The sequence below is a fragment of the Ascidia mentula genome, chromosome 5 (genome assembly GCF_947561715.1).
Source record: "Ascidia mentula chromosome 5, kaAscMent1.1, whole genome shotgun sequence".
NCBI classification, from domain to species: domain Eukaryota; kingdom Metazoa; phylum Chordata; class Ascidiacea; order Phlebobranchia; family Ascidiidae; genus Ascidia; species Ascidia mentula.
The window spans coordinates 13,831,665-13,859,493 of record NC_138570.1 but is presented as its reverse complement, the minus strand read 5'-3'; the positions used below and the strand labels follow the sequence as shown (position 1 = coordinate 13,859,493).

At 38.6% G+C, this 27,829-nt stretch overlaps 4 protein-coding genes across 4 annotated transcripts; 1 reads left to right on the top strand and 3 right to left on the bottom strand.

Moving 5' to 3' along the window:
* Positions 1-932: 932 nt before the first annotated feature.
* On the bottom strand, positions 933-5,212 carry LOC145903778 (contactin-associated protein-like 4). The gene is made up of 7 exons (XM_082991918.1): positions 5,130-5,212; positions 4,945-5,016; positions 2,863-2,976; positions 2,600-2,731; positions 1,715-1,863; positions 1,272-1,401; positions 933-1,114 (listed from the first exon to the last, which is right to left on the bottom strand). The coding sequence occupies exons 1-7, from the start codon at positions 5,209-5,211 to the stop codon at positions 933-935; spliced, it is 861 nt and encodes a 286-aa protein (XP_082848044.1). The 5' UTR covers position 5,212.
* A 2,363-nt stretch (positions 5,213-7,575) lies between these two features.
* On the bottom strand, positions 7,576-10,895 carry LOC145903600 (contactin-associated protein-like 4). The gene is made up of 7 exons (XM_082991694.1): positions 10,726-10,895; positions 10,545-10,616; positions 9,506-9,619; positions 9,198-9,335; positions 8,413-8,561; positions 8,182-8,311; positions 7,576-8,036 (listed from the first exon to the last, which is right to left on the bottom strand). Exons 1-7 carry the CDS (start codon positions 10,805-10,807, stop codon positions 7,852-7,854), a joined length of 870 nt encoding a protein of 289 aa, XP_082847820.1. The 5' UTR covers positions 10,808-10,895; the 3' UTR covers positions 7,576-7,851.
* Positions 10,896-12,326: 1,431 nt separating this feature from the next.
* On the bottom strand, positions 12,327-23,221 carry LOC145902971 (cytosolic phospholipase A2-like). Its single transcript, XM_082991063.1, has 22 exons — positions 22,619-23,221; positions 22,233-22,431; positions 21,541-21,649; positions 17,487-17,553; positions 17,348-17,429; positions 16,885-17,039; positions 16,719-16,832; positions 16,617-16,654; positions 16,416-16,545; positions 16,107-16,243; positions 15,823-15,954; positions 15,532-15,625; positions 15,361-15,478; positions 15,159-15,295; positions 14,767-14,884; positions 14,354-14,462; positions 13,785-13,917; positions 13,531-13,642; positions 13,288-13,469; positions 13,047-13,233; positions 12,571-12,722; positions 12,327-12,491 (listed from the first exon to the last, which is right to left on the bottom strand). The coding sequence occupies exons 1-22, from the start codon at positions 23,219-23,221 to the stop codon at positions 12,327-12,329; spliced, it is 3,273 nt and encodes a 1,090-aa protein (XP_082847189.1).
* Positions 23,222-24,415: 1,194 nt separating this feature from the next.
* Positions 24,416-27,296, top strand: LOC145903757 (arylalkylamine N-acetyltransferase 1-like). Its single transcript, XM_082991893.1, has 4 exons — positions 24,416-24,546; positions 25,335-25,475; positions 26,521-26,645; positions 26,749-27,296. Exons 1-4 carry the CDS (start codon positions 24,418-24,420, stop codon positions 26,954-26,956), a joined length of 603 nt encoding a protein of 200 aa, XP_082848019.1. The 5' UTR covers positions 24,416-24,417; the 3' UTR covers positions 26,957-27,296.
* The last annotated feature ends 533 nt before the right edge of the window (positions 27,297-27,829 follow it).

Below are 27,829 nucleotides of genomic sequence, written 5' to 3'. Positions count from 1 at the left end.
TCGTAAACCTTTTTCGCTGTAGCATAATTGACATCACACAAGGCGCTCGCGTCGAAGAAATGCATTGTTTACATAGGAGAAGGCGTCTTATATTGCTGATATCGAATAGTTTCAAACATAGGAGACTCTACAAATTACGTTACGTCCGGACAGGGTTTTCATCATAAAAATGTATGTCACTGTGACGTCACAAACCAAAGGCTTATTTGTCCCTGATGAAAGAAAGACCAAAGGGTATAGCAGCAACGACATGACTCATTTTGGGTGTAATGTTATGACTTTAACCTCACCTTTGTGTTGACTTTAATTTGATGATTCCAACATTTCTAGTTGCAAACTTATATTGCGAAAAATACTTTAGAGGTTGATTGTGACGTATTAATCAAATCATTTATGATGCGCTCTCGTATAAAAAAAGCATTACATAGAGCAGTGTTACTCAGCCGCCCATCCTCACGGGATCCAGCTATAAATTTCTTGGCATCCAGCAACATCTGCATCTTAGTAGTTTCACATTCAACCACCACTATGGGTTTCCGTTTTACCTATGACCGATTCTCCAAATATTATATTAATTACACGAAACATTTCATTATAATCCAGGGTTTGGTGAAAATGGCGTTTATCAATAAAATTAGATCACAATTTTGTGATGTTGTTTACTGCAGGTAAAATTTGCAAGCATTTTCGACAGACTCAATTAGTGTTCCTAGCTAACGATTCTAATTACTGCACTCAAGACAATAATGTTTCGAAATTTAGTCTACATGATCACATTTACTTGAATAACATAATACAAGCGCAAATATAAATGCAAATAAGTGATTTGATGTTTTTGTTGCATCATCGCTTCGGTAAAGTGATCATGAATTTAAAATTAAATGTAAAAGAGCATTCAAAGCAGTACATTGTGTTTATGTGATTTGGGGTTACTACCAGCATTCCAATGGTCCGATCGTGTAATAAGCGGATTCTCCCGGATCAGTTGCATCACCAAATGCAACTTTACTCACTGGCAAATCGCTTTTCAAGGTCACGTACCCATCGTCGAAGGTGGTAATAGTAGCGTCGTTTTGATCACAGTTGCACTTAAACGATTTATTGATGCATGTACCTTTGAAATATCAAAATCATCCGGTAGTTCCAAGTATGGATGACAATATGTAATATTTCCAACCACGTATTAGTTGTTTATAGTGAACAGGTGCATAGGCAAGCATAATTTTAAAGCATGTTCTGATTGTTCACCGCAACATTTAGCATCGACCTACCTTTGTCCCCACACACACATGAGTAAGGTGTGTTTGTTCCAACCCAATGATTTTTTAATATTCCGTCTCTACCTGCATAAGAACCCCACACTTTTCCGGATTGGTGCAAAACAGAACCGGTGCATTGGTACTAAAAATGAGAGTTCACTTTTAATGAAATGGTAGATTGATTTTTTATTAACCTTTGTTAGCCAGTTTTTTTATTGTAGTTTTTAGGGTTTATATGATGTTGCAGCTGAATTTGTGTATTCCATCTATTGCGACACAGACAAATTGGTTTCAACTACGAAGATTTATACAAAGCGGGTTGCCATAATGCATACAACATTGAAATATTTTATACAATATATATTTAGGACAAATTAATTTTGCCAGAAGAGCTTGTGAATTTATTGAATATATTTAGGCAGTAACTCAAACAGCACTACTTTGCCATAATTTACCTTCAAATGTTGTCTGCATTGTGTGGAAGAACTAATAATAGCTTGTATTTGGGTGCTTGTCAGGGTGTAGCTTAAATTTTGTTTGTCACACACTGGATTGTTACAGTTGACCTTTGTCGTTACCTCAGTGTTGTGATGGACGATCGTTTCTGGATGTTTATCAAAAACGGATTGATCAAAAAGTTATTCTGACTGTAAGCTTTTTACAGTTGAAAATACAAAATTGATTTTATAGAAAGAATGAGAACAATTGTTTTTAACATTGCTGACGATACTAAATGCAGATATAACTATGTGCTTGACGATAAATAACGCATTGCAATTAATGTATTTTTTTCGTCAAATTCCCAACTATGGATGTCTGTACAAAATGCCAGCGACGAGACGTCGGAAATGTTTTATTTTCGTTCGATATAATTGTTGCTTCCCTACTTCGGACTTCAACTAACAAAATTTCTCTACTTTCATTATATTTCCAAGTATTTGACGCTCGCGTAACACCTGACATTTTGGTTTAAGACGCTCAGGCCCCATTTTCTGTTACCGCTGTTTATGAATAAGAAATTATGTAAAGCTGTGCAAACTTTTCTATTTCGTTTCTATTCGTTATTTCGTCGTTCCACGGCCTATTGCTGATATCCAACTACTCGGACATTGCATTTTAAATTATTATTAATCTGGTCGTAGTTTTTCTATTGTGGTGTCGTGTCATAGAAAACTGACCCAACCACTCTTGCTCTAGATGTCAGCCCGATAGATCTTACCAAAGGTGAGTAGCGCAGGCCTTGAAACATTACATGAACTTCCCGTCTGTGTTAGATGTTTGCGTGTGCAGTTTGGTTTGGAAAAAAGTAAACAAACAATACGAAGTTTGCTTTTACTTACTTGCAGTGTTATTTTCAAAGATGCAGTTTACGCTGAAAGGGGGGACAATGGTTGGATTTGGCGAAATAAGATATGTTCCGTTAACTTGTGGTGTCACCTGGGCGCAAGTTCGTATTGGTGTAGCAGGAACAGCTGACAACACAATATGATTTTTTCATCTAAACGTGCAACGTTAAATATTGTAAACATAGTAAAAGAAAATAAAACGACGTTTTTATTTAGAAGGGAGAACAATTATTTTCAAAATAAGTTAAGCAACTTGCCTGTTTGGCACAAGAATCCGCTGAAACCAGGGGGACAAGTGCAGTAAAATCCATTGTAAATATCGTGACAACTGCCATTGTTCAAGCAGTTGTTCTTAACACAATCGTCGATAGCTGAAACAACAAACGACATGAGAATTTTTGGATGATGACAATGTATTTATGTGTATGTGAACCAGTGTTAAAAGAACATGTATCATTGCACCATTTTAACATTAAGGTCACAAAACGCTTGTATTGAATTTGAATTTTCAAACTGTTGGTGACCTTTTTCGCTTCGTAAACCGAAATCTTTCCAGCTGGCCTGCTTCAGAAGAAAAGAACTGATTTTTAGGAAAAATGCATTCGAAATTTAGGTCACTTATAGCCAGAACTTTAACTGCAATTATTTCTTATCTAAAATTAACATGGTTTGAAAGAAAAAAAAGAGATTGAAATCGCATCAGAATTATTTATGAACAAACATTTGTATACAATAAGCAATGTGGAGCCAATAATATGAATTTGTGTATAAGCTGCAGACAGATGGCCACTGTTTCGACCTAAAAGGTCTCATCAGTGCAGCTGGTGTGACTATAAGACGAACTTTGCAGACCAAACGGCCAAGCAAAGACTTCCACTTTGTGGTGACTATACAGTCACCGTCATCCGTTGGGCACCAAACTAGGTGCAACCTTACGGAGCAAACAAGGTGGAAACACTACGGCCAAGCAAGCTTAACCAATAGTGCCGTCAGGCCCCGTGTCACAATAATCATATGATAAGCAATGTGGAGCCAATAATATGAATTTGTGTATAAGCTGCAGACAGATGGCCACTGTTTCGACCTAAAAGGTCTCATCAGTGCAGCTGGTGTGACTATAAGACGAACTTTGCAGACCAAACGGCCAAGCAAAGACTTCCACTTTGTGGTGACTATACAGTCACCGTCATCCGTTGGGCACCAAACTAGGTGCAACCTTACGGAGCAAACAAGGTGGAAACACTACGGCCAAGCAAGCTTAACCAATAGTGCCGTCAGGCCCCGTGTCACAATAATCATATGATAAGCAATGTGGAGCCAATAATATGAATTTGTGTATAAGCTGCAGACAGATGGCCACTGTTTCGACCTAAAAGGTCTCATCAGTGCAGCTGGTGTGACTATAAGACGAACTTTGCAGACCAAACGGCCAAGCAAAGACTTCCACTTTGTGGTGACTACACAGTCACCGTCATCCGTTGGCCGTTTGGTCTGCAAAGTTCGTCTTATAGTCACACCAGCTGCACTGATGAGACCTTTTAGGTCGAAACAGTGGCCATCTGTCTGCAGCTTATACACAAATTCATATTATTGGCTCCACATTGCTTATCATATGATTATTGTGACACGGGGCCTGACGGCACTATTGGTTAAGCTTGCTTGGCCGTAGTGTTTCCACCTTGTTTGCTCCGTAAGGTTGCACCTAGTTTGGTGCCCAACGCATGACGGTGACTGTATAGTCACCACAAAGTGGAAGTCTTTGCTTGGCCGTTTGGTCTGCAAAGTTCGTCTTATAGTCACACCAGCTGCACTGATGAGACCTTTTAGGTCGAAACAGTGGCCATCTGTCTGCAGCTTATACACAAATTTGTATACAAGTTTGCAACCCAGACCAATTGGTTTCGAATCTGCAAATTTCAACCTGTGATTCTGTGTACAAAGCTGATGGCCCGCAATGCATATACAACATTGACATATATTATACAAGATATATTTAGGCAATAAAGTACTTCATTATCTGTAAATGGCCTAACATTTCTGGTAATGACCCATAACTTTATTGGGATTGGAATTTGAAATGATTCAACGCTTATATAAATACCACCATGTCTTTGCAGACTGCCTATACCTAACAACGCTCACCACGAACTATAAAGTCCACTCTATTTACGTGCTTCAGCCAGTCGCTTTCAAACCGAAGCTGCTACACTTCGTTTGTCTAACAATAAACCAACAGTATGTAATCAGCGTCATTACTGTTCAGGAGTCGGTTCAATGGCAAAATCAATATCCACGGACACTGTTATTATTAATGACTGTCAAATAGCAACAGAACTTACTGTTAGTTGTGCCGGCACATCCAAGACTCTCTGTCTGTGTGTAAATTACGCTTGCAGTTGTGTTCTTTTGACCTTCGCAAACACACGTTGCACTATCATAATACGAAACAACAAAAATTAGAACAAAAAAGCACGAGTATGTGCAATTACCCAACTTTAAATTGCTACATTCAGCAACATATTACCTTTTGCGTTTACTTCATATCTGCCACCAACAAACAAGCTAAGAAGGCTGATCAGAACAGAACACTCGACACAATACTTCATGTTGAGGTTATTTATAGTGTAATAAAAATATACCAAAAACGTCACTGCCTACTCAACGTTATGGAAATTACATGAAACGCGAAACTTATCATAACAAAGTTTCTACCCCGTAACTCAGCTAGTCCTTTGAAACTGTTGTTGTTTAAACCTAAAAATTGCTCTGTTGTGTGGACTGTTAGCTACTTCCCGTTGTGAAAGGGAAGTTTGTTTTAATTTGCCCTCGTTATACCACGAATCTTGTTTACAATTAGTCTGCAGACTACGGGTTGTCCATTGTTGAAAGCAACTTACCAGTTAACAAGTTATGTCAATATATGCATGACTTTACAACATTTTTTTCAGTACAATGCGTACACCAAGTTACGTTTACTTTATCTTATCGACACTGAACTCGATAAACTACGCATTATTTGCAATTTTCAGGGGCAAATTTATCATATCATGACATTTAGGCACTTTTTAACCTTTTAGTTTGATGCGAGAAATCTCGGAATTGTGAAGGACAAACCCCAGTGTAGGTTTGTAGCTACATTTCAAATTTGTTGATAATTTTAAAGTCATTCTTTTTGATGACCGCATTAGACAGTAATCCGAATTTTAAACAAGATATGTTAAGTGACTGTACCAAGAAGCAGTGGATATAGTTCAATATAAGTTATAAAAAATTTGGTGCAACAATTCTAATCAAAGAAAACGTTTTATCGTGATTTTATCGATGCTTCGTCTCCTGGCTGGCTTTGGTGTCGTGCTTGCTTTCTGTTCGTAGTCTTGATTCCTGGGATTCTTAAAACAACACTAATATACTCTATGCTTGTGTATGGATATAGGCCTATATATGTACCTTTATGAAAATGAAGATGGATACCTCAGTTCTACAAACACCAAAGGCTGACTGGAGTTCAACAAAAAATTTTACCAAACCAGTTTATTTAAGTTGGTAGCGATATCTACAAATAGATTTCAAAGCATTTCAATCGCCCATATTGCATATCAGAGTTTATATTATCAAAGTCACTTGATAGCTTATAGCTAACAAAGAGTTTTCCGATATTATCAACAACTTTCGTGATAATGTCGTTTTTTGTTTAGAGATGCAACGTGCAGTTTCTAGATTGCCGGCGCTACACGTTGCGCATCAGTTCAGCACAAAATGTCTCAAAACCCGCTACGCAGAACACAAAACACACTGGTATTCAATATGAAAGGAAAGACGGGCGTACGTCAAAACGGCGGAACATGAGCGGTTTCTAGTCAAAGAAACACAATTGTATATTCAATATATGGACAAATTCACACTATGACAAATTCAATCGCACTTACCGAACTGTTTTGCGACCGATCTTATTCCGTAAATTACCAGTAGTGACAACATCCAGTAAACTTTTCAATTGTTGCAAAGCACAGTCAACAAACTATTACGCAGTTTTGCAACTAAGACCTTATTCAAATAGAATCATTGTTATTAAATGTACCACAATAACTGGCAACACAACTCATATAGGGCTGTAACGTTACGGCTAACATAGGTAAGCGTCCAAGATCAGTAAACTGGACAAAATCGGTTACCTAAACACGTGACTGCAGCGGCAAACAGGGATGGTACATATTTTCATCCAAAGGGGGTAATTGAAATCATTTACCCTATACCTTGCACTGTGTCCATGATAGGTAACTTTGTAAACGTAAGAGTAGTAACGCTATACCTTGCACTATGTCCATCATAGGTAAGTTTGTTAAACTCAAGAGTAGTAACGCTATACCTTGCACTATGTCCACCATAGGTAAGTTTGTTAAGCTCAAGAGTAGTCACGCTAAATACCTTGCACTATGTCCATCATAGGTAAGTTTTTTAATTGTTAGGGTAGTCACGCTATTCCTTGCACTATGTCAATGATAGGTAAGTTTTTTAATTGTTAGGGTAGTCACGCTATACTACCCTAACAACTATACCTTGCACTATGTCACGATAGACTACCATAACAATTAACAAACTTACCTAGCATGGACATAGGGCATGGTATAGCGTGACTACACTAACAATTAACAAATCTACCTATCATGGACATAGGGCAAGGTATAGCGTTACTACTGTTGAGTTGAACAAACTTACCTATGATGAACATAGTGCAAGGTATAGCGTTACTACTCTTGAGTTTAACAAACTTACCTATGATGGACATAGTGCAAGGTATTTAGCGTGACTACTCTTGAGTTTACAAAGTTACCTATCATGGACACAGTGCAAGGTATAGGGTAAACGCGTTTAGGTAACCGATTTAATCCAGATTACTGATGATGAACGCTTACCTATGTTGGCCGTAACGTTACAGCCCCTTCTCACACAACTAGCAAAACATAACCACGCGGTCTGCACGCAGCCTTTGTTACACAACAACGATAGTGTTCCAAAAACAGAGAACGTAACATGAAAGAATTAACGAAATTGGGTTTGGGAATCTGCAATAGAATATACAGTTGAATTCTTATCCAATGAATATACTATTTTTTTAAACATTTTTGAAATACAAAACGAATTTATTTTTGCAATATCGTGAAATAAACAAACATTACATTGTTGTTTTTGTGCCTGATGTGAAATAAACAACATTTTGATGATGTAAGTACGTTGTGCTTTTGGGGTTACTGCCAGCATTCCAATGGTCCGATCGTGTAATAAGCGGATTCTCCCGGATCAGTTGCATCTCCAAATGCAACTTTACTCACTGGCAAATCGCTTTTCAAGGTCACGTACCCATCGTCAAAGGTGGTAATAGAATTGTTGTTTTGATCGCAGTTGCACTTGAACGATCGATTGATGCAAGTACCTTTCACATAGGTTGCAATTGCCACAGGTTTGAAACCACGTATCAGTTGTTTGTAGTGGATAAACGGAAGTACGGGCGTGTTTGATACTTACATAACGCATAAAACAATTGATGAGCAAATGCACCACACATTAACCATAAATACCTGTATCCCCACACACACATGAGTAAGGTGTGTTTGTTCCAGCCCAATGGTTCTTTAATATCCCGTCACTACCTGCATAAGAACCCCACACTTTTCCGGATTGGTGCAAAACAGAACCAGTGCATTTGTACTAAAAACGACTTTAATTAATTAATCAATTTTAATTGTTAGTGCCTTGGTTTGCTTTTAATTCATTGAGATATACCTGACAGCTTTAATTTTCAATTTTACCTTTAAATATTGCCTGCATTGTGTAGAAGAGTTTATAATGGCTTGTATTTGGGTGCTTGTCAGTGTGTAATTTAAGGTGTGCTTGTCACACACCATTTCGTTACAATTGACCTTTGCTGTCGCCTCAGTGTTGTGATGGACGATCGTTTCTAGAAATTTCAATGTTTCGGTTTATGGAAAATGTAGCTTATCCTTAGTGGTTAGTAAGACAAATTGTGTTTTGCTGGATTGCGTTAACTTTACTACACCATCATATTCTTGCTTCGAAAATATGTGTGCAGTCTCTACCACCTTAGGGATTGTGATGGACCACTGAATTCTTAGATACTTAATAATGCAACTATCATCTGTTCTTCAGTTTATACACTCGCTTGATATTGAGTTTACAACAACATGGAGATTGCAACTATTGACAGGTATTCAGCCTCTCTTCCTAATTTCTTGTTGGTAATTTAACGACCAATTTGTATTCATCTAACTCGATTTTCATTACATTTTATGTCAAATATTCGTCTCACATGCACTTTTACTCAACGTAACTTGCTTCCTTTCTGCTCCTTGTCTCTGTGAAAATCTTATGTTGTGGTTTTCTGTCCTCTCACCCAGACTCGCATATGATTCCTGTCGGAAACTTGTTACTTTTTACTTTTTCGTTTCTTTACCTTTGCACCCTCTCCTCGGTTGCTTTTCCTACCAACTCCCACATTGCTCGTATATTGTATGTTAAAGTTAACATTAGGCCTATATGCTTTGAAATCAAAAAGTAACAAAACATTGTTTCTTACTTGCAGTGTTGTTTTCAAAGATGCAATTTACGTTGAAAGAGGGAACAATAGCTGGATTTGGCGAAATAAGATATGTTCCGTTAACTTGTGGTGTCACCTGGGCGCAAGTTCGTATTGGGGGGAGTGTGGCAGGAACAGCTGCAGTCAACAGAGTGTTTTCAGTAAAAGGTTTTGTGTAACGTATGTTTTCGGCTTTGCTGCGACAATTGAAAATTTATTTTTTAAATCGTTAAATCGTTTTGGAAAGAAAACGACAATTTTGCTTGAAAAACAAGGATTATTTTCATAAAATAAGTTAAGCAACTTGCCTGTTTGGCATAAGAAGCCGCTGAAACCAGGTGGACAAGTGCAGTAAAATCCATTGTAAATATCATTACAGATGCCGTTGTTCAAGCATTTGTTCTTGACACAATCGTCGATAGCTGAAACAACTTCTGTTTTACGATATTATAGCCTTATATTTTAGCATGAAGTAAATTAAACGCTTTAAATTTTCTTACATCTTGCGGCGACCAAGCCAAATGAACTGTCAATTTAATGCGCAACAAAACTAAACTGGACAGTGTAAACTGGAAATGTGACGGTATATGAAATGCTGGTGGTTGTGGACCACATTCCCGGCAGGATATAAATAGAATCAAATTTAAACAAGGTTTTCACCACCGAGAGACATGCTGTTTATTTAGTTTCATTTACCAATACATGAATATATCTATAATTAGAAAAAGATTGCGGCATCCAACGCAGTCGGGAGTAAAAAGAGTCACTGGTTTTAGCAGTAATTGCGTTTGTTTTGCCAATCGCCACACTATATCTTTACCCACATGCAAATGAATCGTGGCCAAGTTTAAAAAAACATTTCCTACAACTTTTGACTACTTCTTCCAAAACAAATATAGCCGCCAGGACCTTCTTTAAAAATGTTTCATGGTCACATTGGCGTCTATGGAAAGTAGATAGTACTTACGGAACTGGCCAAGGGCACCTAAGGAAAGTCGATAGAGCTTACGGAACTGACCGTAAATTAGTGTTCGTGATTTTCCTTAGGTTCCTTAGTTCCTTAGCTCCGTAAATTAGTGTGAATTTCCTTAGATTCCTTAGGTTCCTTATTCCGTAAATTAGTGTTACCCACATTGTGGCCCTACACAAAAATGCACTGTGCCTCCCTTTCACTCGATCATTACTTCCTAAATGGCATACACCAAACTCGTCTGCTCTATTTTAATGTATACGTTAGCCGGTAGTTCCGTTCAAAACGTTTAAAACCGCACTGTCGTGTTTTGCAATGTTGTAAATACTCTGGTTCAATTAAAAGTAGTTTTTTATAAACATAGCAATGGAACTTACTATTAGTTGTTCCTGCACATCCAAAATTCTCCGACTGTGTGTAAATGACGCTGGCGGGAATGCTCTTTTGACCTTGGCAAACAATTGTTAGAGTATTATCAAATGAGATGCCCATTTTTAGATTCGAAATATAGTTATAGATTTTTGTATGGATGGCTACATTAAGCTTTGCTTTTTTTACCTGTTGCGATCACATCAAATCTGCCACCAACAAACAAGGTTAGAATGCCAATCAGAGCAAAAATTCCGAAGCCAGATTTCATTTTGAGGTTATATTTGCATAATATTCGTTTTAAACACACTTCATCACCTAGATGGGACAAAGTGATTTCGAAAGAACGGAATACGTATTAATACTTCGTACTCTTCTAAGCTATACTAGTTTATTAAAACTCTTGTTGGTTAAACTAATATCAATCACCCAACGTAGAGCTACTTCCGTCGTTTGGGAGGATGTACGTTGCACTGTGCCTTCGTTACATTGCGAATCAAGCCTTCTCGATTATTATCTACTGTGCCTGAGAGAGCTTACCATCGCATATTCATGATTGATGAGCATTTCCGCGTCACTGGTTTGGGTATGTACGTGGTTCCTATGTTGGTGAGCTTTTTTGGACAACGCAATTCTGTTGGAGTGTGAGGTTAAATTGTATAGGCAGAATTTATTTTCAACTATATGAGAGCCGAAACTACACTTCCAAATTAAAACCTCGCTGTCAGTTTGCTTGCTTTTGTTTAATTTACATTTTGAACATCGCCACTGCGGTAATTTGGAAAAGAAATTTGGACAGACATTGCTAATGTGATTTTATTGCAATTAGTGCTTCACTGACAGTTAATAATATCAAACGTGTAAAATAAATCATTGGTAAGTTTTACACGTGTGTGTGAGTTCATTTGAACCGAATTGTTGGCATTGTTGTTTGAGTTTGTGATTTGGTCAGCAGCACACCGTCAAGTTAGTGACACCCGTGCCCATAAACGGACGGTCGTACTTTTTGGAAACCTGCAGGTTGTAATCCTATCTACAACGCTCCTTTCTGAGGAAATAGCCATTTATTGCACGGCACCCAAATTTCAACACAAGACTACTCCAGTGGTATGCAATTACTGCTTACTGTCATCATGTCGTTTTTTGCAGGGATTGTAACAATAAAGCTTCAAAATCATTTTGTACGGGAACAACATACCAGTTTCACAAAAAGTTTTTACATCAGCCGATATATTAGTTTTAAATGCGCTGCATTGGTATTTCGCATGGCCCTTTAGAGCGAAAAAATGTGCCGGTGCGATGACCTGTTTTAATGGTGATTACAATCCATTGGGACAGAAATCTCTTGGGCCCCGTAGAAAGGCGGAGGCTATTAGGTGCGCGCGCCGGCTGCATCACACTCTGGTGGGTCTGGTACTTTGCCTACAACTGGCGTCTGATAAGTACAGCGCAGTCCAACAACTCAAAACTTTGTGTAATTCTTTATTGTCGCGTCTGACCCTAGACTGTTTTTCTTGGGCGACGCTGTCGGGTTAGTTTAATTGGCGTGTTTTGAAACTGGCTTTACTGCTGCAGATTAAGCTGTTGACAGTCTGCTCACTTTTTTAATAATGATCCCGTTACCACTGTACAGTATCTCACACATCACAATCAACTATGACGTCACAATACAACGTAACTTGATGTGTAACCACGTAATTTGTGACATTTATAATATAACATTGTACAAGATTTATACGATTGCCTGCTATAAAATGAAGTAACAAAATTTTACGTTTGATACAAAGTCATCAGTCAAGTGGTATCTCTCCCATCGTCATTATTGTCTTTTCCAATGTCAGTTTGTTTTTCTTGCTCAAATGCATTGAATTTCTAATGTCATTTAGAGTGATTGACCCCTTGGATCGTGAGTATCGGCGTAAAGAAATACAGTTCCGAATTTCCTCCAAAATCGTCTAACATTTTGTTTAATAATTACATAAACACGTTCTTGCCCTAATTTATTTAGAACGTGGCAAGTTACCAAACACTTACGTTTTTGTGCAATAGAGTGTTAAACTCCATGAGGTTGTGTAAACGGTCAAATTCATCGTTTGAGTATTGAAAGTTGAAAGATGAATATGGTGTTTTCGGTGAATCAAAAATGCTGAATTCTCCCCTTTTGTCGCCTGGCTCTCTTGGAACGCCTGTAAAAAACTTGTTTCTTACTTAAAATATCGAAATAACCACTGTAGTTGTAGATCTTGGGCCATTCGCATAGAAGTAGGTTTATCGAATTAACTGCAAAAAGAAACAGAAGAACACATGCTACCGATGAGTTGACTCCCTGAAAACTCGCATTTACAATAACCTAAAAATACATTTGGAAAGACGTTGAATTGGATACATTTTTATTTCCTGCGGGCGTTTAATACTAAGGATCAGCGCTCTCCCGTTTAGGACATCACGCCCAACGTTTGCAGTGGTGTCAAATGACCACTTTTACATGTAATAACGTTGTGTTTGGTAACCTGGTGCAGAATAGTTTCTGAACTGCTCGTTACAAAGAACAAAGTGGATAATGATCGGTGCACGATCATCTGACTCGTCTCTGAACACGTAACATTCCTTCATTCCCTGCTCAGCAAACACAGATCTGTCAATTTTAGGGAATGGCAAATCATGAAATCTTGCCCATTTCTCAGCGAGCAGAAGTTCCTGCAAGTAATGAAGTCACTCGTCTGTAATTTCACACTTAAGATATGTTTCTACTTCGAAAGGTTCGTCGCTGTCCTTCTCTCTGCTACTAAATTCAAACGATATTATCAAATCGACCGATCGTTGAGGTCGCAGAATCGCAGGGTAGGGAGAATTGAATGTGAGGCCGGCGTCAACCAAGTGGACTTTTTTGCGTTTCACTTCAATGGCTTCGTGAATCTTTTCAAATAGCTTGTCTGTCATAAAATATGGGGTGAAATGGTGTGCGACAGGTTGAAGTTTACGCAATTTCCCGACCTTCTTCGACTGATGAATTGGTGTTAGGTGAAAATGGAGAAAGAGGATAGGTACGGCTTAACGACAAACCTCGCATGTAATTTAAAATTTTTCCTGCACGGTTCTTACGACACTGAAAAAGACTCGTGATACATTTCAACAAGTAAATTTAAATATATCACTTAGTTTTTTGAACGTTGAAGAAAAATTAAGAAGTTTGTAAATATTTCCTTATTTGGTTTCAAAAATCTTTGGTGTTTCAAACTTTTTCTAACCTTCATAAAGTGTGATCCAAGAATTTTGGAGGCAAGGGTTTCAAAAAATCCATTTGAGTTAGTTTCATCGTTTGTTTGAGTATTGTCAGATCCGAAGAGATTTGTAATCAAGCTTGAACGTCTTCTACTTTGCCTGTATTTGGTACGTGAGGTTGGCCATACAAATTTGGTAAGTGAGGTTTTATCATGATAGATACAAACCATACAAAACACGCAAATTAATATCATTTGCCGGACAAGTTGCATGAAGACATTTGCACTAGAGTCTATACGACAAACGTTTTACGTCGTAAAGCGTGAATAGGAAAACGATCAGTGCATATATTCTAAACTAAGAAACCAAAACCAAATAAAAGTATTACATCCGAAAATCGTCTTTCGTGTACATAGCTTAATTAACTGTTCAAATAATGTTGCTAAAATATGTAAAATAATGGTGTTTCTATTTACCGGGCTTTGTTAAACGCTACTATGGTTTGTGTATGCATTGAACCATTAAATCGTATAAAACAAATAGCTATATTGTGGGTCATACATGTAAACTGATTTACAAGGAAGCTTGTACTAACTCTGGTTCATCCTGAGCTGTTTGTGCTGAGTCATCTTCGTCAGCATCGCTGAGATCTACGTCACTGTCGTCATTCGCCCCCACGCTCTCCTCATTTTTGATTGTGTGATCTGCATTGTGAATTTAATAATCTGTTCTTCTGGCATATATAAAATGTAACTTTATTCACCGACGTTTCGAATAGATTATTAAGTTACAATATGCCTGGCAGCAACAAAAACATTATATTTGCATTGTGAATTGTATGGAATTGGAAGGGTGGCAATGCACGTCCGTTTTATGGAAGCGGAAGTGAAGGCTATTCTTATTGACATCATGAGCCCAACAACGCTATGTTTGTTACGTCAAAACATATTGAACATATAGAAAGATGGACATTTGCACAAAAATCTGTCGTTGTGATATTTTTTTTACCGAGTTCAGTTTCGAGCTCCTGACGGAAATCTTCGCTTCTTGATTCCGTTTCATCTTCCATGCAATTGTTTTTGACCAGTCGATAAAAGAGTATGGAAAATGCACTTCCCCATATTCCCTGAAATATGTAAGTTTGAATTACCCCTAAATTTCAGACAGAAATGTGTGTGCATTAAACAAAAATATTTCTATTATTTCCGCTAAACTGGATAAAATGTATTGGTGTTTAATTTCAAACAAATGCACATATTGTATTCCTGATTGCTATTCTTGCTTCGCATAAGACAGTATTTGGAGAAACTGAGCATATGTTAACATCAAAGCGCTCTTGGTGGCTTACGATTGACACTACATGAGTAGCTGTGTGAATGCAAATATATTTATCTGCTCACCATCAAGAAATGCAGGGGACTTTCTTCAAATTCTTTAGCCACAAATCCCATAAAAAACTTACTCCCGAAGAGTTTCGTGTTCATAAATGCTCCGTATTTGGCCATTCCAACCTCATATGGGCTAAATTCTATCCAGTCTGTGCAACAGGATAAATTCGACGCACCAGGAATCGATTCTTAGGTACATTGTGGTGTTTCTTACCGTGGAAAGTGAGTGCGGAGGTACACGGACGTACGTGGAGACAGGTCAACAAAGGCATAGGAAGCTTGTCATTTTCAATTTTTTCTCGGAAATTTGACAGTTTCCCTGTTTCCATTTTCTAATAAAAGCAAACAAGTGTTGGCGTTGGAGGCTAATAATCACCACACGAACCTGAGATCCAAGCAAGGTTTGACCAATAAGGAGACCAAAAAAGTCGGTGAAAGTAACTGGTTGTCCCAGCTTCATTTTTGCCCGAAGCTGATGACTAAACAAACAACAATTAATGGTTACAAATGTAACGAACATGCAAATGAACATTGGGTAAATTTATTGATCGCATGTCTAGCTATTAACGGAATCACAACGTTTGATTCTAGCTATCTAGCTATTAACGGAATCACAACGTTTGAGGAAAGTGTTTGATCGCTCATTTGCTGATACTTCAGCATTGACTATACTTGCCAATATCGCATCAAACACTCAGGTCGCAGTAACCAAAATGGGCTTGACTGTATGTTTTCCCGTATTTCCTTGTTCACAACTTCTGGTCCCTGTGTGGGGAATCGATCATGTGCGTACAAGGCAGCCAAATACCTGCAAACACACACTTGTATCGTTTCCGGCTATTCGCGTACCGGCCGTTAGGTCTTAATTCATTGCTGATGAAAACTTTTACATGAAATCAGAACCAGGGTATAGTTGATAGCAAACAAAAACATGTGGCAAAAAACACATAGATTGCTTACCAACATGAACCTGACACTCCACAAACATACGTTGCACAATCAAATATCCCCATGTCATGGAGAGCTTTAATAGCACCCGAGTAACCAGTTACAGCACGAAAACCTCCGCCAGATCCGATTACTGCGACAATTGGTGTCTGAAATTTCGCACTCGTCGTTTATTTTGCAATTTACTATGTTGATAAATTAATCAGCTATAAACAAAAATAAAATACCCAAATGGACAAGAAATGATTGTAAATGTATATTATCCTGTGCGTGGATGTTTGCGGAAATGAAAAAAAAATGCAAAAAAAAGGAAAAAAATACTTCTCTGAGATTGCGAGGTCCGCCAACCATGACACGCCGCATTGCATTCAACACTAATCGCTTTCTCGCTGATCGAAATATTTTTTCCTCAGGACAAAGTGCCAAGCTGTATCTCATGTCGGAATCGTATCTACATTATAATCACGTTCGGATTTAAACAAAGCATTTTTTGCCAAAACAATTGTAAGCACAAGTTGTTACTTGTACGTCATTGTGAACTCGATATCGATTTCCGATTTCTACAAAAGAAGTGTTTAATAAAAATGGTAACATTTTACTAAACACTTGCATCACAGTTTACACCTCATTGATGGTAAATGTTTCCAACTTCCTTGTTTCCGTGGGTAGTTGACGGATATCAAATTCCACTGAACCAAGTTGTTGGTCGATTACATAATTTGCATCCATTAGTTTGATCTTAAAAAAAAGATTTGGAATCCCAATCGACACTTTTCAACAGTGGTGTTACCTCAGCGTTAAGAGCGTCTTTAGAAACGGGTGGTAGAAGATACGTGAACTCCTCGTTCCATTCCGGGTTAGTGTTGTTATTGATATGCTTGGTTTGTTTTCGCCCGTCTGGTGCATCCGGAATATGTATAACCACGTATGCATCAGGTTTGTCAACTAAAATCGTTACGTCGAACAGTTAGTATACACGACCTTTCTTTACGTCCATAAACTAATCAAAAACGATCGCAATTGCAAATATAAATTAAATGGAGTTGTTTCAACAAACGTGTTCTACACGAAAAATTTTTTAGTTTAACAGTTTTTTTAAATTAAAAAAGATTCACACAAGGAAAGGTTGTTGAATGTTTACGTCTAAAAAATGGTGAAATCTTAGTAGTAGTTCTTTGATATTTTAAATTATTTTGTTAGGGACAGTCTTATTATTGCCATGCAAACCAAACATTTCAAAAAGTAAAACCTACAAATATCACCAATTGTTCCTTTAGATATGTTACGTCCGCGCAACACAGTGATTTTGAGAAATTGACAGGGTTCGTGCTCTACCTGCGTTTAACAAGAATGATTCAACAATATTGTTTTGTAGCACTTTTATATATTTACCTCAAAATATTGGAAAGGGTCTGTTTTATTTCCTGGACGATTTTTCGGCATTTTGTTCTTTGGGTTGCTTATGGTTCATAAAAAGTTGTTGTACATTACCCTTTCCTGTATACCAAAGTTAATAAAAAACAATTATTGTTCACTTAACTGGCAAATTTGTTTAATTCTGTTCAACTTTCAGTCTTTATTCAATCGAACTTTCTAGGGATACTAGTTGAGTAAAGACCGAAACTGCCAGAGAAGCGTTTAAGTCGAGTTAGCATTATGCCTGGTAGCGTCAGTAACAAACAAGTATGGTTTTGGCGGATGCAAATATTTGCAAAACGAACAACTTCACTTGACGCTTCCTTTCCTGTTTATCCTTACAAATTTAATTAAAATAAACTAATAACTTCAGTCCGGCACGATGACAGATATAGTTATTATACACATAGTTCTACAGTAACTTTTACCAATATAGGTAACTTACATATACAAACTGAGGCAAAAACATAAATTTTAAAACGTTAGTTACTATATTAACTTTGCCACTGGCTACTTTTCCCACAAATATTGTTGCCGCGCTAAACGAAGCACCACTACAGCGAATTTCGGTAATTTCCGATACGCAACCACGTTACCAGTTCGCCAGAATTCAGTAGTTAGTTGGAACACGGAGAATGATTTATAACATCCTCAGTAAAGGTGTACTCAATAATGAACATCACTACTAAGTTGCGCCAGGCATCTGTACGTGTGATGCTGTTTATAACCGGGGGTCACTTCCTGGTTACTTAGTAACGTAAAACAAATTATGGCTCCACTTTGCTTATCATATGATTATTGTGGCACGGGGAATGACGGCACTATTGGTTGAGCTTTGCTTGGCCATAGTGTTTTAACCTTGTTTTCTCCGTCAGCTTGCACCTAGTTTGGTGCCCAATGGATGATGGTGATTGTTTAGTCACCACAAATTGGAAGTCTTTGCTTGGCCGTTTGGTCAGCAAAATCGTCTGATAGTCACACCAGCTGCACTGATGAGACCTTATCGTTTGAAACAGTTGGAGATCTGTATGCAGGTTACACTATTCTAAAATAATTTGTGCAGTTTTAGTTGGAATTTATATTTGAGTCAAACGATGTAATTTCGTCAAACTTCATAACATCTTTAAACAGTTGGTAACGTAATCTACCAACGCGTGAAAACACTCACGTGACGTCATGCAGACCCGGTTCCAGTAACTGTCAGCAAGTCTAAGGATGGGTAGATATTTTCTTCCGCGGAATGAGCTGACTAAACTCACTAGAATCTTTAGTAATATTCATGGACTCAGTGCACGTTTTATGATAAAGTAAGCAAAGTCCATTGCCGTTGACACAAACCACTTTCGTGGATTCGGATGGATGGAGTTAAATGAGTAAAAATTATACATTACTACAAACATATTTTTGGGTTCCTATTCGAATTGAAACGAGCGTTTATCTTCAAATAATTATGTTAAGTTCTTTTTTTGGATTTGACTCAAGCAAAAAGTATAAAAAAATGTATTTTGTTTGAAGCATGCATTTATTTTCACACCGTACTTATTTTTGATCAGATTGAAACAAGGGGATTCCCCGCTTACACGATTTGATTTTGGAAAACAATTTGTTAGTTTTTTTTTCGCCAGGAGAAAATCCGATAGGAAGGATAAATCCTCAGCACACGACAGTCTTTTCAATCTGGCAAAAATGTAGCGTTCGCAAGTGTAAAACATAGTGATGTGGTTAAGTTTCCTTATTTTCAAAATAATAACGAATAGGATGAGGCATATCTAACATTTTTTGAAGAAAATTTTCTGTGATCCTTCGTGTGTTACAGTCTTCTTTTTTTTAAATGCTTGTTTGATGGCAATTTTAATGAAATCACTGAAAAACTTTCTGGGTGAAGTTTAGTGTAATCTTTGCGACCCTTTATAGGCCCCTGACGACCAGAGGGTGCTTCTAAAATGTGATCGTGTAACTATGTGCCGCTTTGTGCAACTATGTGTCGCTATGTGAAGCTATGTGGAGCTATGTGGAGCTAGGTGGAGATATGTGGAGCTGTGTGAAGCTATGTGTCACTATGTGCCGCTATGTGCAACTATGTGCAACTATGTGCAACTATGTGCCGCTATGTGTCGCTGTGTGTCGCTATATGTCGCTATATGTCGCTATGTGGAGCTATGTGGAGCTATGTGGAGCTATGTGTCGCTATGAGTCGCTGTGTGTCGCTATGTGTCGCTATGTGGAGTTATGGGGAGCTATGTGGAGCTATGTGGAGCTATGTGGTGCTATGTGGAGCTATGTGGAGCTATGTGGAGCTATGTGGAGCTATGTGGAGTTATGGGGAGCTATGTGGAGCTATGTGGAGCTATGTGGAGCTATGTGGAGCTATGTGGAGCTATGTGGAGCTATGTGGAGTTATGGGGAGCTATGTGGAGATATGTGGAGCTATGTGGAGCTTTGTGGAGCTATGTGGAGCTATGTGGAGCTATGTGGTGCTATGTGGAGCTATGTGGAGCTATGTGGAGCTATGTGGAGCTATGTGGTGCTATGTGGAGCTATGTGGTGCTATGTGGAGCTATGTGGAGCTATGTGGAGCTATGTGGAGCTATGTGGAGCTATGTGGAGCTATGTGGAGCTATGTGGAGTTATGGGGAGCTATGTGGAGCTATGTGGAGCTATGTGGAGCTATGTGGAGCTATGTGGAGCTATGTGGAGCTATGTGGAGTTATGGGGAGCTATGTGGAGATATGTGGAGCTATGTGGAGCTTTGTGGAGCTATGTGGAGCTATGTGGAGCTATGTGGTGCTATGTGGAGCTATGTGGAGCTATGTGGAGCTATGTGGAGCTATGTGGTGCTATGTGGAGCTATGTGGAGCTATGTGGAGCTATGTGGAGCTATGTGGAGCTATGTGGAGCTATGTGGAGCTATGTGGAGCTATGTGGAGCTATGTGGAGCTATGTGGAGCTATGTGGAGCTATGTGGAGCTATGTGGAGCTATGTGGAGCTATGTGGAGCTATGTGGAGCTATGTGGAGCTATGTGGAGCTATGTGTGTGGAGATGGCATTACTTCTGCGTAATAACATTAAAGCTACATCATGGCGGGTGATTAGCAGCATTGGTCAAGCACCCGACCCATACCAAGAAAAAAAACCTGATCGGGATTCGTGCCCAGGATGTCCTGGGTTTAAATCCCGGTGTGGTCAAAAAGAATTAAAAAAATAAAGCTATATCATTCTACCTATAGCACGCGTAGTGTGCGGACGTGCGAGAAATGGCGGATAAGCCAAGTTACGCGCAAGTAGCATATAAAAATCGGGCGAATGAAGAAGGCCAAACTGTCTATGTTTGAAGGCGGAAGGCGTTTCAAAAAGAGAAAATGTGTTAGAAACTCTTAATAAGCTACAGTATTCAGTCAAAAAACTTACTGGCGGGGAAATTCTTTTGACATCACCTGTACATCTAGAAAACATGTGCTCGACCTATATGCAAAGCTTAGTACCTTGAAGGGATAAAACACCTACGACTTTACGAAAGCGACGAAATTAATGTCCCTGAAGGATGGGTTCCAATACCACATCTCCCCTTTCATAAAGGCAACATAATCAAACACAATTAGAAACAACATATTCGGCACAACAAAACACAATTGCATTACAAATCCGCGGTCTTTTTTACTTAATGTACCAAAGCGTGTAGTACAGGGCTGTTCCTGAGTGGGCACTGGGTGAACGTACCTTCTGTTACGCCTCAGTTCACTACTTACCCCACGGACAATGTATGACCGCGGTGTAAAATGAGGTGACATCACTTCGCAGTGACGAAAATCACCGTTCCGGTTAATCCAGGCATATATTTCTGGGCATAGGTTGGGTAACCGATGTGCGCGATGTCGTGCATCATATTGTCTTTTTTGGTCCGCTTTAATTCTTTGATCACGTCACCGAAATTCTTTCAGGAAGTTCCAATTAGGCACAAGGAGGATCTCCCTCGTGGGGACGGTGGTCCGCATTCTTCTATACCCTTCTACAATTCTGCGGGAGACTAACCAGACTTCATAGGGGTTGATCGGTATGTCAGCAACGCTGCGGAAAAGTCTTCTGCTTTCCGGAGTAACCCTTTGATGGTTTGAACAGCACGCTCTGCCTCGCCATTGCTCTGCGGAAAATATGGACTACTAGTAACATGCCCAAACCTATACGCAGCTGCAAATTCTTTGAAATTTCTTGAAACGAATTGTGGCCCGTTGTCGGAACAACCTCTTCAGGAATGCCATGGCGAGCAAAAATGGACTTTAAATGCAGTATCGCACTCTCCGAAGTGGTGTCTTTTAGCATTTGGGCGATTTCGATGAATCTGGAAAAATAATCCACCACCAACATATACGTTTTGTTTTTAAACAGAAAAAAGTCGCAAGCCACTTGTTGCCACGGATAATCTGGCATTACAGACAGATTAAGTGGTTCAGCAGAGTTTCTACGCCATTTCGTACAAACGACACGATTGCCAACATAATTTTCAACGTCCGTATTTATTCCAAGCCACCACACAGATTTCGCCCTCTCTCTACATTTTACAACCCCTAGATGACCTGCATGAATATTTTTTAGCACACTTGAATGCAACGAAGAAGGTATTAGCAAACGATCGCCTCTCATAATCAGACCTTGTTGAATGGACAGGTCTGCCGAGACCCTTTCAAAAGGTATTAATTTGCAGTCTAACTTTGCAGGCCACTTACTTTGGCAGTACTGCATCACCTTTGAACAAACTGGGTCCAACTTGATTTCATGAACAATTTCCTTCAGTCGCCGATCAGATACTGGCAAGGAAGCTATTACTGCCGACACATATTTCTCCACTTCATCAGAAAACATTTCTTCTTTTTCCGTTTTGCCAACAAGGGGAAACCTGGACAGTGTATCTGGAGTGTAAAGACTCTTTCCAGGTACAAATACCATGTCATAATTGTATCACATTAGTCTCATGCGAAATCTTTGTATTCTGGGTGAAAGGTCATGTATATTTTTTTTGCTTAAGAAACACAGTAATGGCTTGTGATCGGTTTCAATTGTAAATTTTTAAACCAATGAGGTAATCTCTAAATTTTTCACAGGCCCAAGTTACCGCTAGGGATTCATTTTCAATTTGAGCGTAACGTTGCTCAGTTTTACTCAATGATCGTGAGGCATAAGCAACAGACAGCAGATGCCCTTGAACATCCTGTCTGATGAGAGCACCAAGGCCATAAGAGGATGCATCAGCTGAAACAACAGTGCGCCTGTAAGGGTCATAATGAGTTAACGTTGGTGGACTAACCAAGCGTTCTTTAATGATCTCAAAAGCTTTATCTTGAATATCCTCCCAAACCCAGTTAGTACTTGTTTTTAGAAGATTTCGTAGGGGTTGAGAAAGTCCGGAATAAACTTTGAAAACTGATTTGCCCAGAACCCCTCTAACCCCCGATACATTGCTAGGTCTCGGCATATTTTTAATCGCAATTAGTTTTTCCGGATCAGGTTTAATGCCGTTTTGGTCTATAACGTGACCCAAGAACTTTATACTCTGATTGGAAAACTTACATTTATCATTTAACGTGACACCAGATTCCCGCAGTCTATTTAGAACACTTACTAGACGTTCATCATGCTCCTTTTTGGTGATTCCAAACACTAAAACGTCGTCCATGTGACAAATAACACCGTCCAGATCAACAAGAATGGACGACATCTGACGCTGGAAGTGCTCCGGCGCTAGCGATTCTGGAATGGAGGCGTGGGTTCAAATCCCACTTCTGACACCATGTAGCGTTTATTCGCCAAGACAAGCAGGTTCAAAGAGAAGGTCACATTGCATCGATCGTTCATATATATGCGTGTGCGACACCTAGCTTTTGGAACATACTATATTGTTTGTGCGACAATTACCTAATAAATAACACAAACGTATTGCCTAGCTGAGTATTCACATTTACTCTGTGAAATGATTTTCATAACTTTGCACATACAAGAATCAATATTTCGACAAGTAGAATAATTAAACGACAAATGTGGTAAAAACAAGAATATAAGTTAAATTCCCTGATAAGCAACCAGCGAAGTTATTTTCATACCACATCTATCCTTTCAGCCAAAGCGGGTTGGTTGCTAAGCACTACAATCTACTTTAAATGCATAAAAAAAACACATATTGTAATTGTCGCACATCGCCTGGTCAATTGGAAGCCGTCTTTTCAGTCCCTTTCAGCGATCTTGCGCCATTGAATTTATGGAACCGAGAATGAGCTATCTTAAAATTCGCTCTGTTTTAACTCTACACAGACTGCGAGGAGAGATGATTGCTGATAAGTTGTCAAATGCAGTTTTTTGGCGGTTTGAGATAAAGCCGATTAACACTGGAGCCGTTGTACTTGGATAATTACAGGATGCTTGCTTCACCCATTGTCTCGGTTCGGGTCGTCGGTTTGATTCATGTTCCATTCAACGATGGTTTCGGGTTGGAAAAAAAACATACGGCGCTTAACGAAAAGAGTCAATCGCTACACGAACTATTGGTGTGACAATAAAAGAAAGTACAGCTGTGGTTTGCATTTCGCAAATGAGTTTGCCGATTCAGCATCGATTTGGTAGAAACGCTAAAATTGTTCTGTTCCAGCGCATTTTAAAGTGGCAAACCACTGGACACACACGAAAAAAGGCAATGACTGTGCGGCATCGGCAGAGCAGACTATGTTTACTTTACAGATAGCCAGCCTACTGCTGCTGTCAGTCAGGCGTGACAGGTTTGCCCAACAATATGAGCACATGGTTCGATAAACTGTTCATGTAGTTATCATTTTCAGAGCTTACGATAACAATTAATAAGTGTGAGCTATGGGAGATAACGTGTTAAACTTATGCAAGTCACAACGAAAGATATGTTGGAGAATGACGACTGACGAAGATATTCCCGAAATTGGCAAGATTATAGAGACAGAATTTTGTCCGAATGAACCAATCTGTTCGGCTGTGAAGTTTACAAATGAAGACGTATCATCGCTGGTCAATTCAGTAAAGGTATTTACACGGCTAATTAAGCCTTGTAGCGTTGTTCACAATCAGTTGTATAGAAAGAAAGTTGCAGTGTTCCAAATAAGATCACTGTTATCGTGAAGCGTGTAAAGTAGTTGCCTTCTTGTACAAGGCCACCAACGTGCAATCAATGCGATAACTCCTTGTAATGACCTCTCGTGCAAAGAGATATGCAAGTCGTCATGCTTGGGCGAACAAACGTGACGAGAACAGTGCAATTACATGCATCAATAAACTTGAGGTCGTGGGCCTGTGGCAGTTGCCAAGTAGTGTCACAGAAATTGCAACATTTCGGCCTAATAACTGCAATATTTTACACACACGAATGCTGCATCACAAAAATTTTTATAAAGTTTCAGTTGTTTCATTATTATTTCAAAATTATATAACTATCAAATACGATTTTTAGCGTAAAACTTAAGAGGTCGTCTGCAAAAACGTTTGGAATGCCCTGCTTTAGTGCACCAAGAGCTTTGAAAAAAAGATGCTACGTAATGTTTTATTTGCAAATATCACATCCAATATACACGCAAAAAATAGCGAGGTGTTGTATGAAGTGGGCAAACATAGTCAACGGAAAATAAAGTTACATAAGGGAAACCAGGTTGGTCTTGACCAATGTTTCTCAAACATTCTTTCCGTGCCGAATTTGCGAAACACCACTGCGTTGGACGGTTAACACTTACATTGTTCTGGTGTTTGTAATTTTACACAAAAAGTTCTCGCCACTTCACACTACCTCATATAAAATCCAAACCTATATATGTTAACAGAAATTGTGTCAACAAGTTCCAGCTCTTTGTGCTTATGATAAAGAAAGTGGGGATATATGCGGAGTCTGTATCACTTCCAAGTGCGGTTTTCAACAATTAGAAGAAGAAAACCTGCCGAGGAAAAGGACCCAAACCACCACTGTAAGATTAAGTATGTTTTTCACGACACCGAAATTCAAACCAATCGTGCCCTAAAAAGTTTATGTGAACTCTCTTGATCAGACTGTGGGTATAAATACCAGGTGAATGTTGCGAATCTTTATCGGAGCGGAACGCCCATTTTTGGACCTGTACGGGTATTCATTTATAGAAATACTGTTTGCAAGGCCCTCTGCTATAATGCATCTGTCGACTTCTGTGCTTGTTTCCCAATGACCGTTGATGGGTCTTGTGACTTACATAGGGACCTAATATTCTACAAAGTTAAAAAAAAATTGTTTATGCTCCTGGATGAGACTGTTGAGCTACATGGGAGATCTTATGATCATCAGGGGGGTATAAACAGCCCTGAGGGGTTGCTTAAGCACTTTTTCAGCATCTAACTGTGATGTCATTGCATTTAGAAGAGTTGGTACTTGCTAAAATGCAAATGAGTGGACAGTTAAACGATTCATTTTCTGCAAAATCCAGTTCAATTGTTTTTTGTTGCTTTTTACCAAAATATTGACTAACAGGGGGGCAAATGCCTCTGGGGGGATGGCTAAACCACTTTTTCAGAGAATAATTTTGATCAAAATTTGTAGATCTGGGAAGGATAATTGGCCTCTTAAACGATTCATTTCCACAAACACATTGTGGTTCATTTTCACCAAAATTCTCAGCAGCATCCAACCACTAACTACCTGATTGAAATAGCCCAAAACCTCACTAAAACTGCCCCAAACACCCTACAATTCGCCATGACAACAGAACAAGCATGTGCGCTCATTCAACCGTAAAATTGACCCCCATGCATCACTGGTTTGCTCTGTGACGTGCCCTTTCCATTGTAACAGAGGTCTACACAGTGGGCATTTTCCACCACCGAAACTTATTTTCATTGACATACCATATGCGTGCTTAAGACCGCGAAACGAGAAGGAGTCATTTTGCTATTTCGTTCTGTAAAACTATGCAAATTAATGTGCTTGCAACAAAAGTGAAACGTGTAACTTTTCTTGGCAATTTACATTTAAATATTTTGTAGTTTATTCGATCTTTCGGAGATGACATTAAATCACACGCAGGTGACATTCGGTATATAAATGGATTTGTCACCTGCGTCAAGCAGAAATACGCTGGTCTGGGAATTGCTGGAGCTCTCTACAAAAAGTAAGACAAATTTTACAAGCAAATCAACAAAAACTTGTTAATGAAAACTTCTCGTAATTAATTAGTTTTATTTCAAGTTAAAAATTATGTTTCATGTTCCCAGGCGAATGGAGATAGCGAGACGGGACGGTTGTACGTGTTTCTATATTACTTGCACATCGGATTTTACTGCGAAGGCACTGACAAAGTTGGGAGCACACGTAATCAAAGAGATTGAGTACAAGCATTACACGGACCCCATTTCAGGGGAAAAGATATTTGAACACATTCCAGCCCCACACATATCCGCCAAACTGCTTTGTCTAAAATAGGATCAGCATTTGGTAAAAACTGACTTATAAGCGTTTGGTATTTGAGATAATACAAATTGTAAGCCAGAAATGCATCCTGGTTACGTACCAGCGGGATCCTATAAAGTAACAATATTGCTACTCAACAATACTTTGTAGTAGTTGAAACAATTATTGATGGGTCTGTTTCTGAAAGTTAACTTTTGTAAAGCTTTCTTTCAACAATTTTCTTCTTTAGGCATAAATTTGGAGGTAATTTTTATTTTCGCAACCATTTTCTTGTTTTTTGTCTCTCCCGATCTAAAATAATTTGTTGGATTTTTCTGCATTTATTTGTATTTTTTGTTGGTGAGATATAACCAAAAACGATTCCCAGTATTCATTGTAAAGTCAGAATTGTTTTTTAATGAGATTACAATGCCTTTCCATTCTTAAAACAATTTCTTCAGTTTGTCGTGTCTGTCTCTGATCTACGACTATATGCTTGCTTGTGCACTGCTTTTATAAGAGACTGACTGTTAAACAACTTTATTCGCACGAGCTTTCGCGAGATTGATCTCGCTTCTTCAGGTGCAGCAAATGACGTGTCAAATAAAATAAAATTCTTAAAACAGCAAGTCCTTGTGGCATGTCAAGAAAAAGTGTTATTTTGTTAAAAAAAATTGAGTATCCAGGTTATCATAAATGTTTTAGTTAATTGTCTTGAAATGTAAACAACTCAAAAGCTACTTATAAACGATAATTTATTGAGAAGTCTGTTTGCTGTAAATCACTACCAGCAAATTAAATTAAACGCTATTTAAATATCATATTCACGGAAACGTGAATTTTAGGCTAAAATCTGTCAATCTTGGTATGCAAGACAATATATTTTACTTTTGTAACAAGCATCCG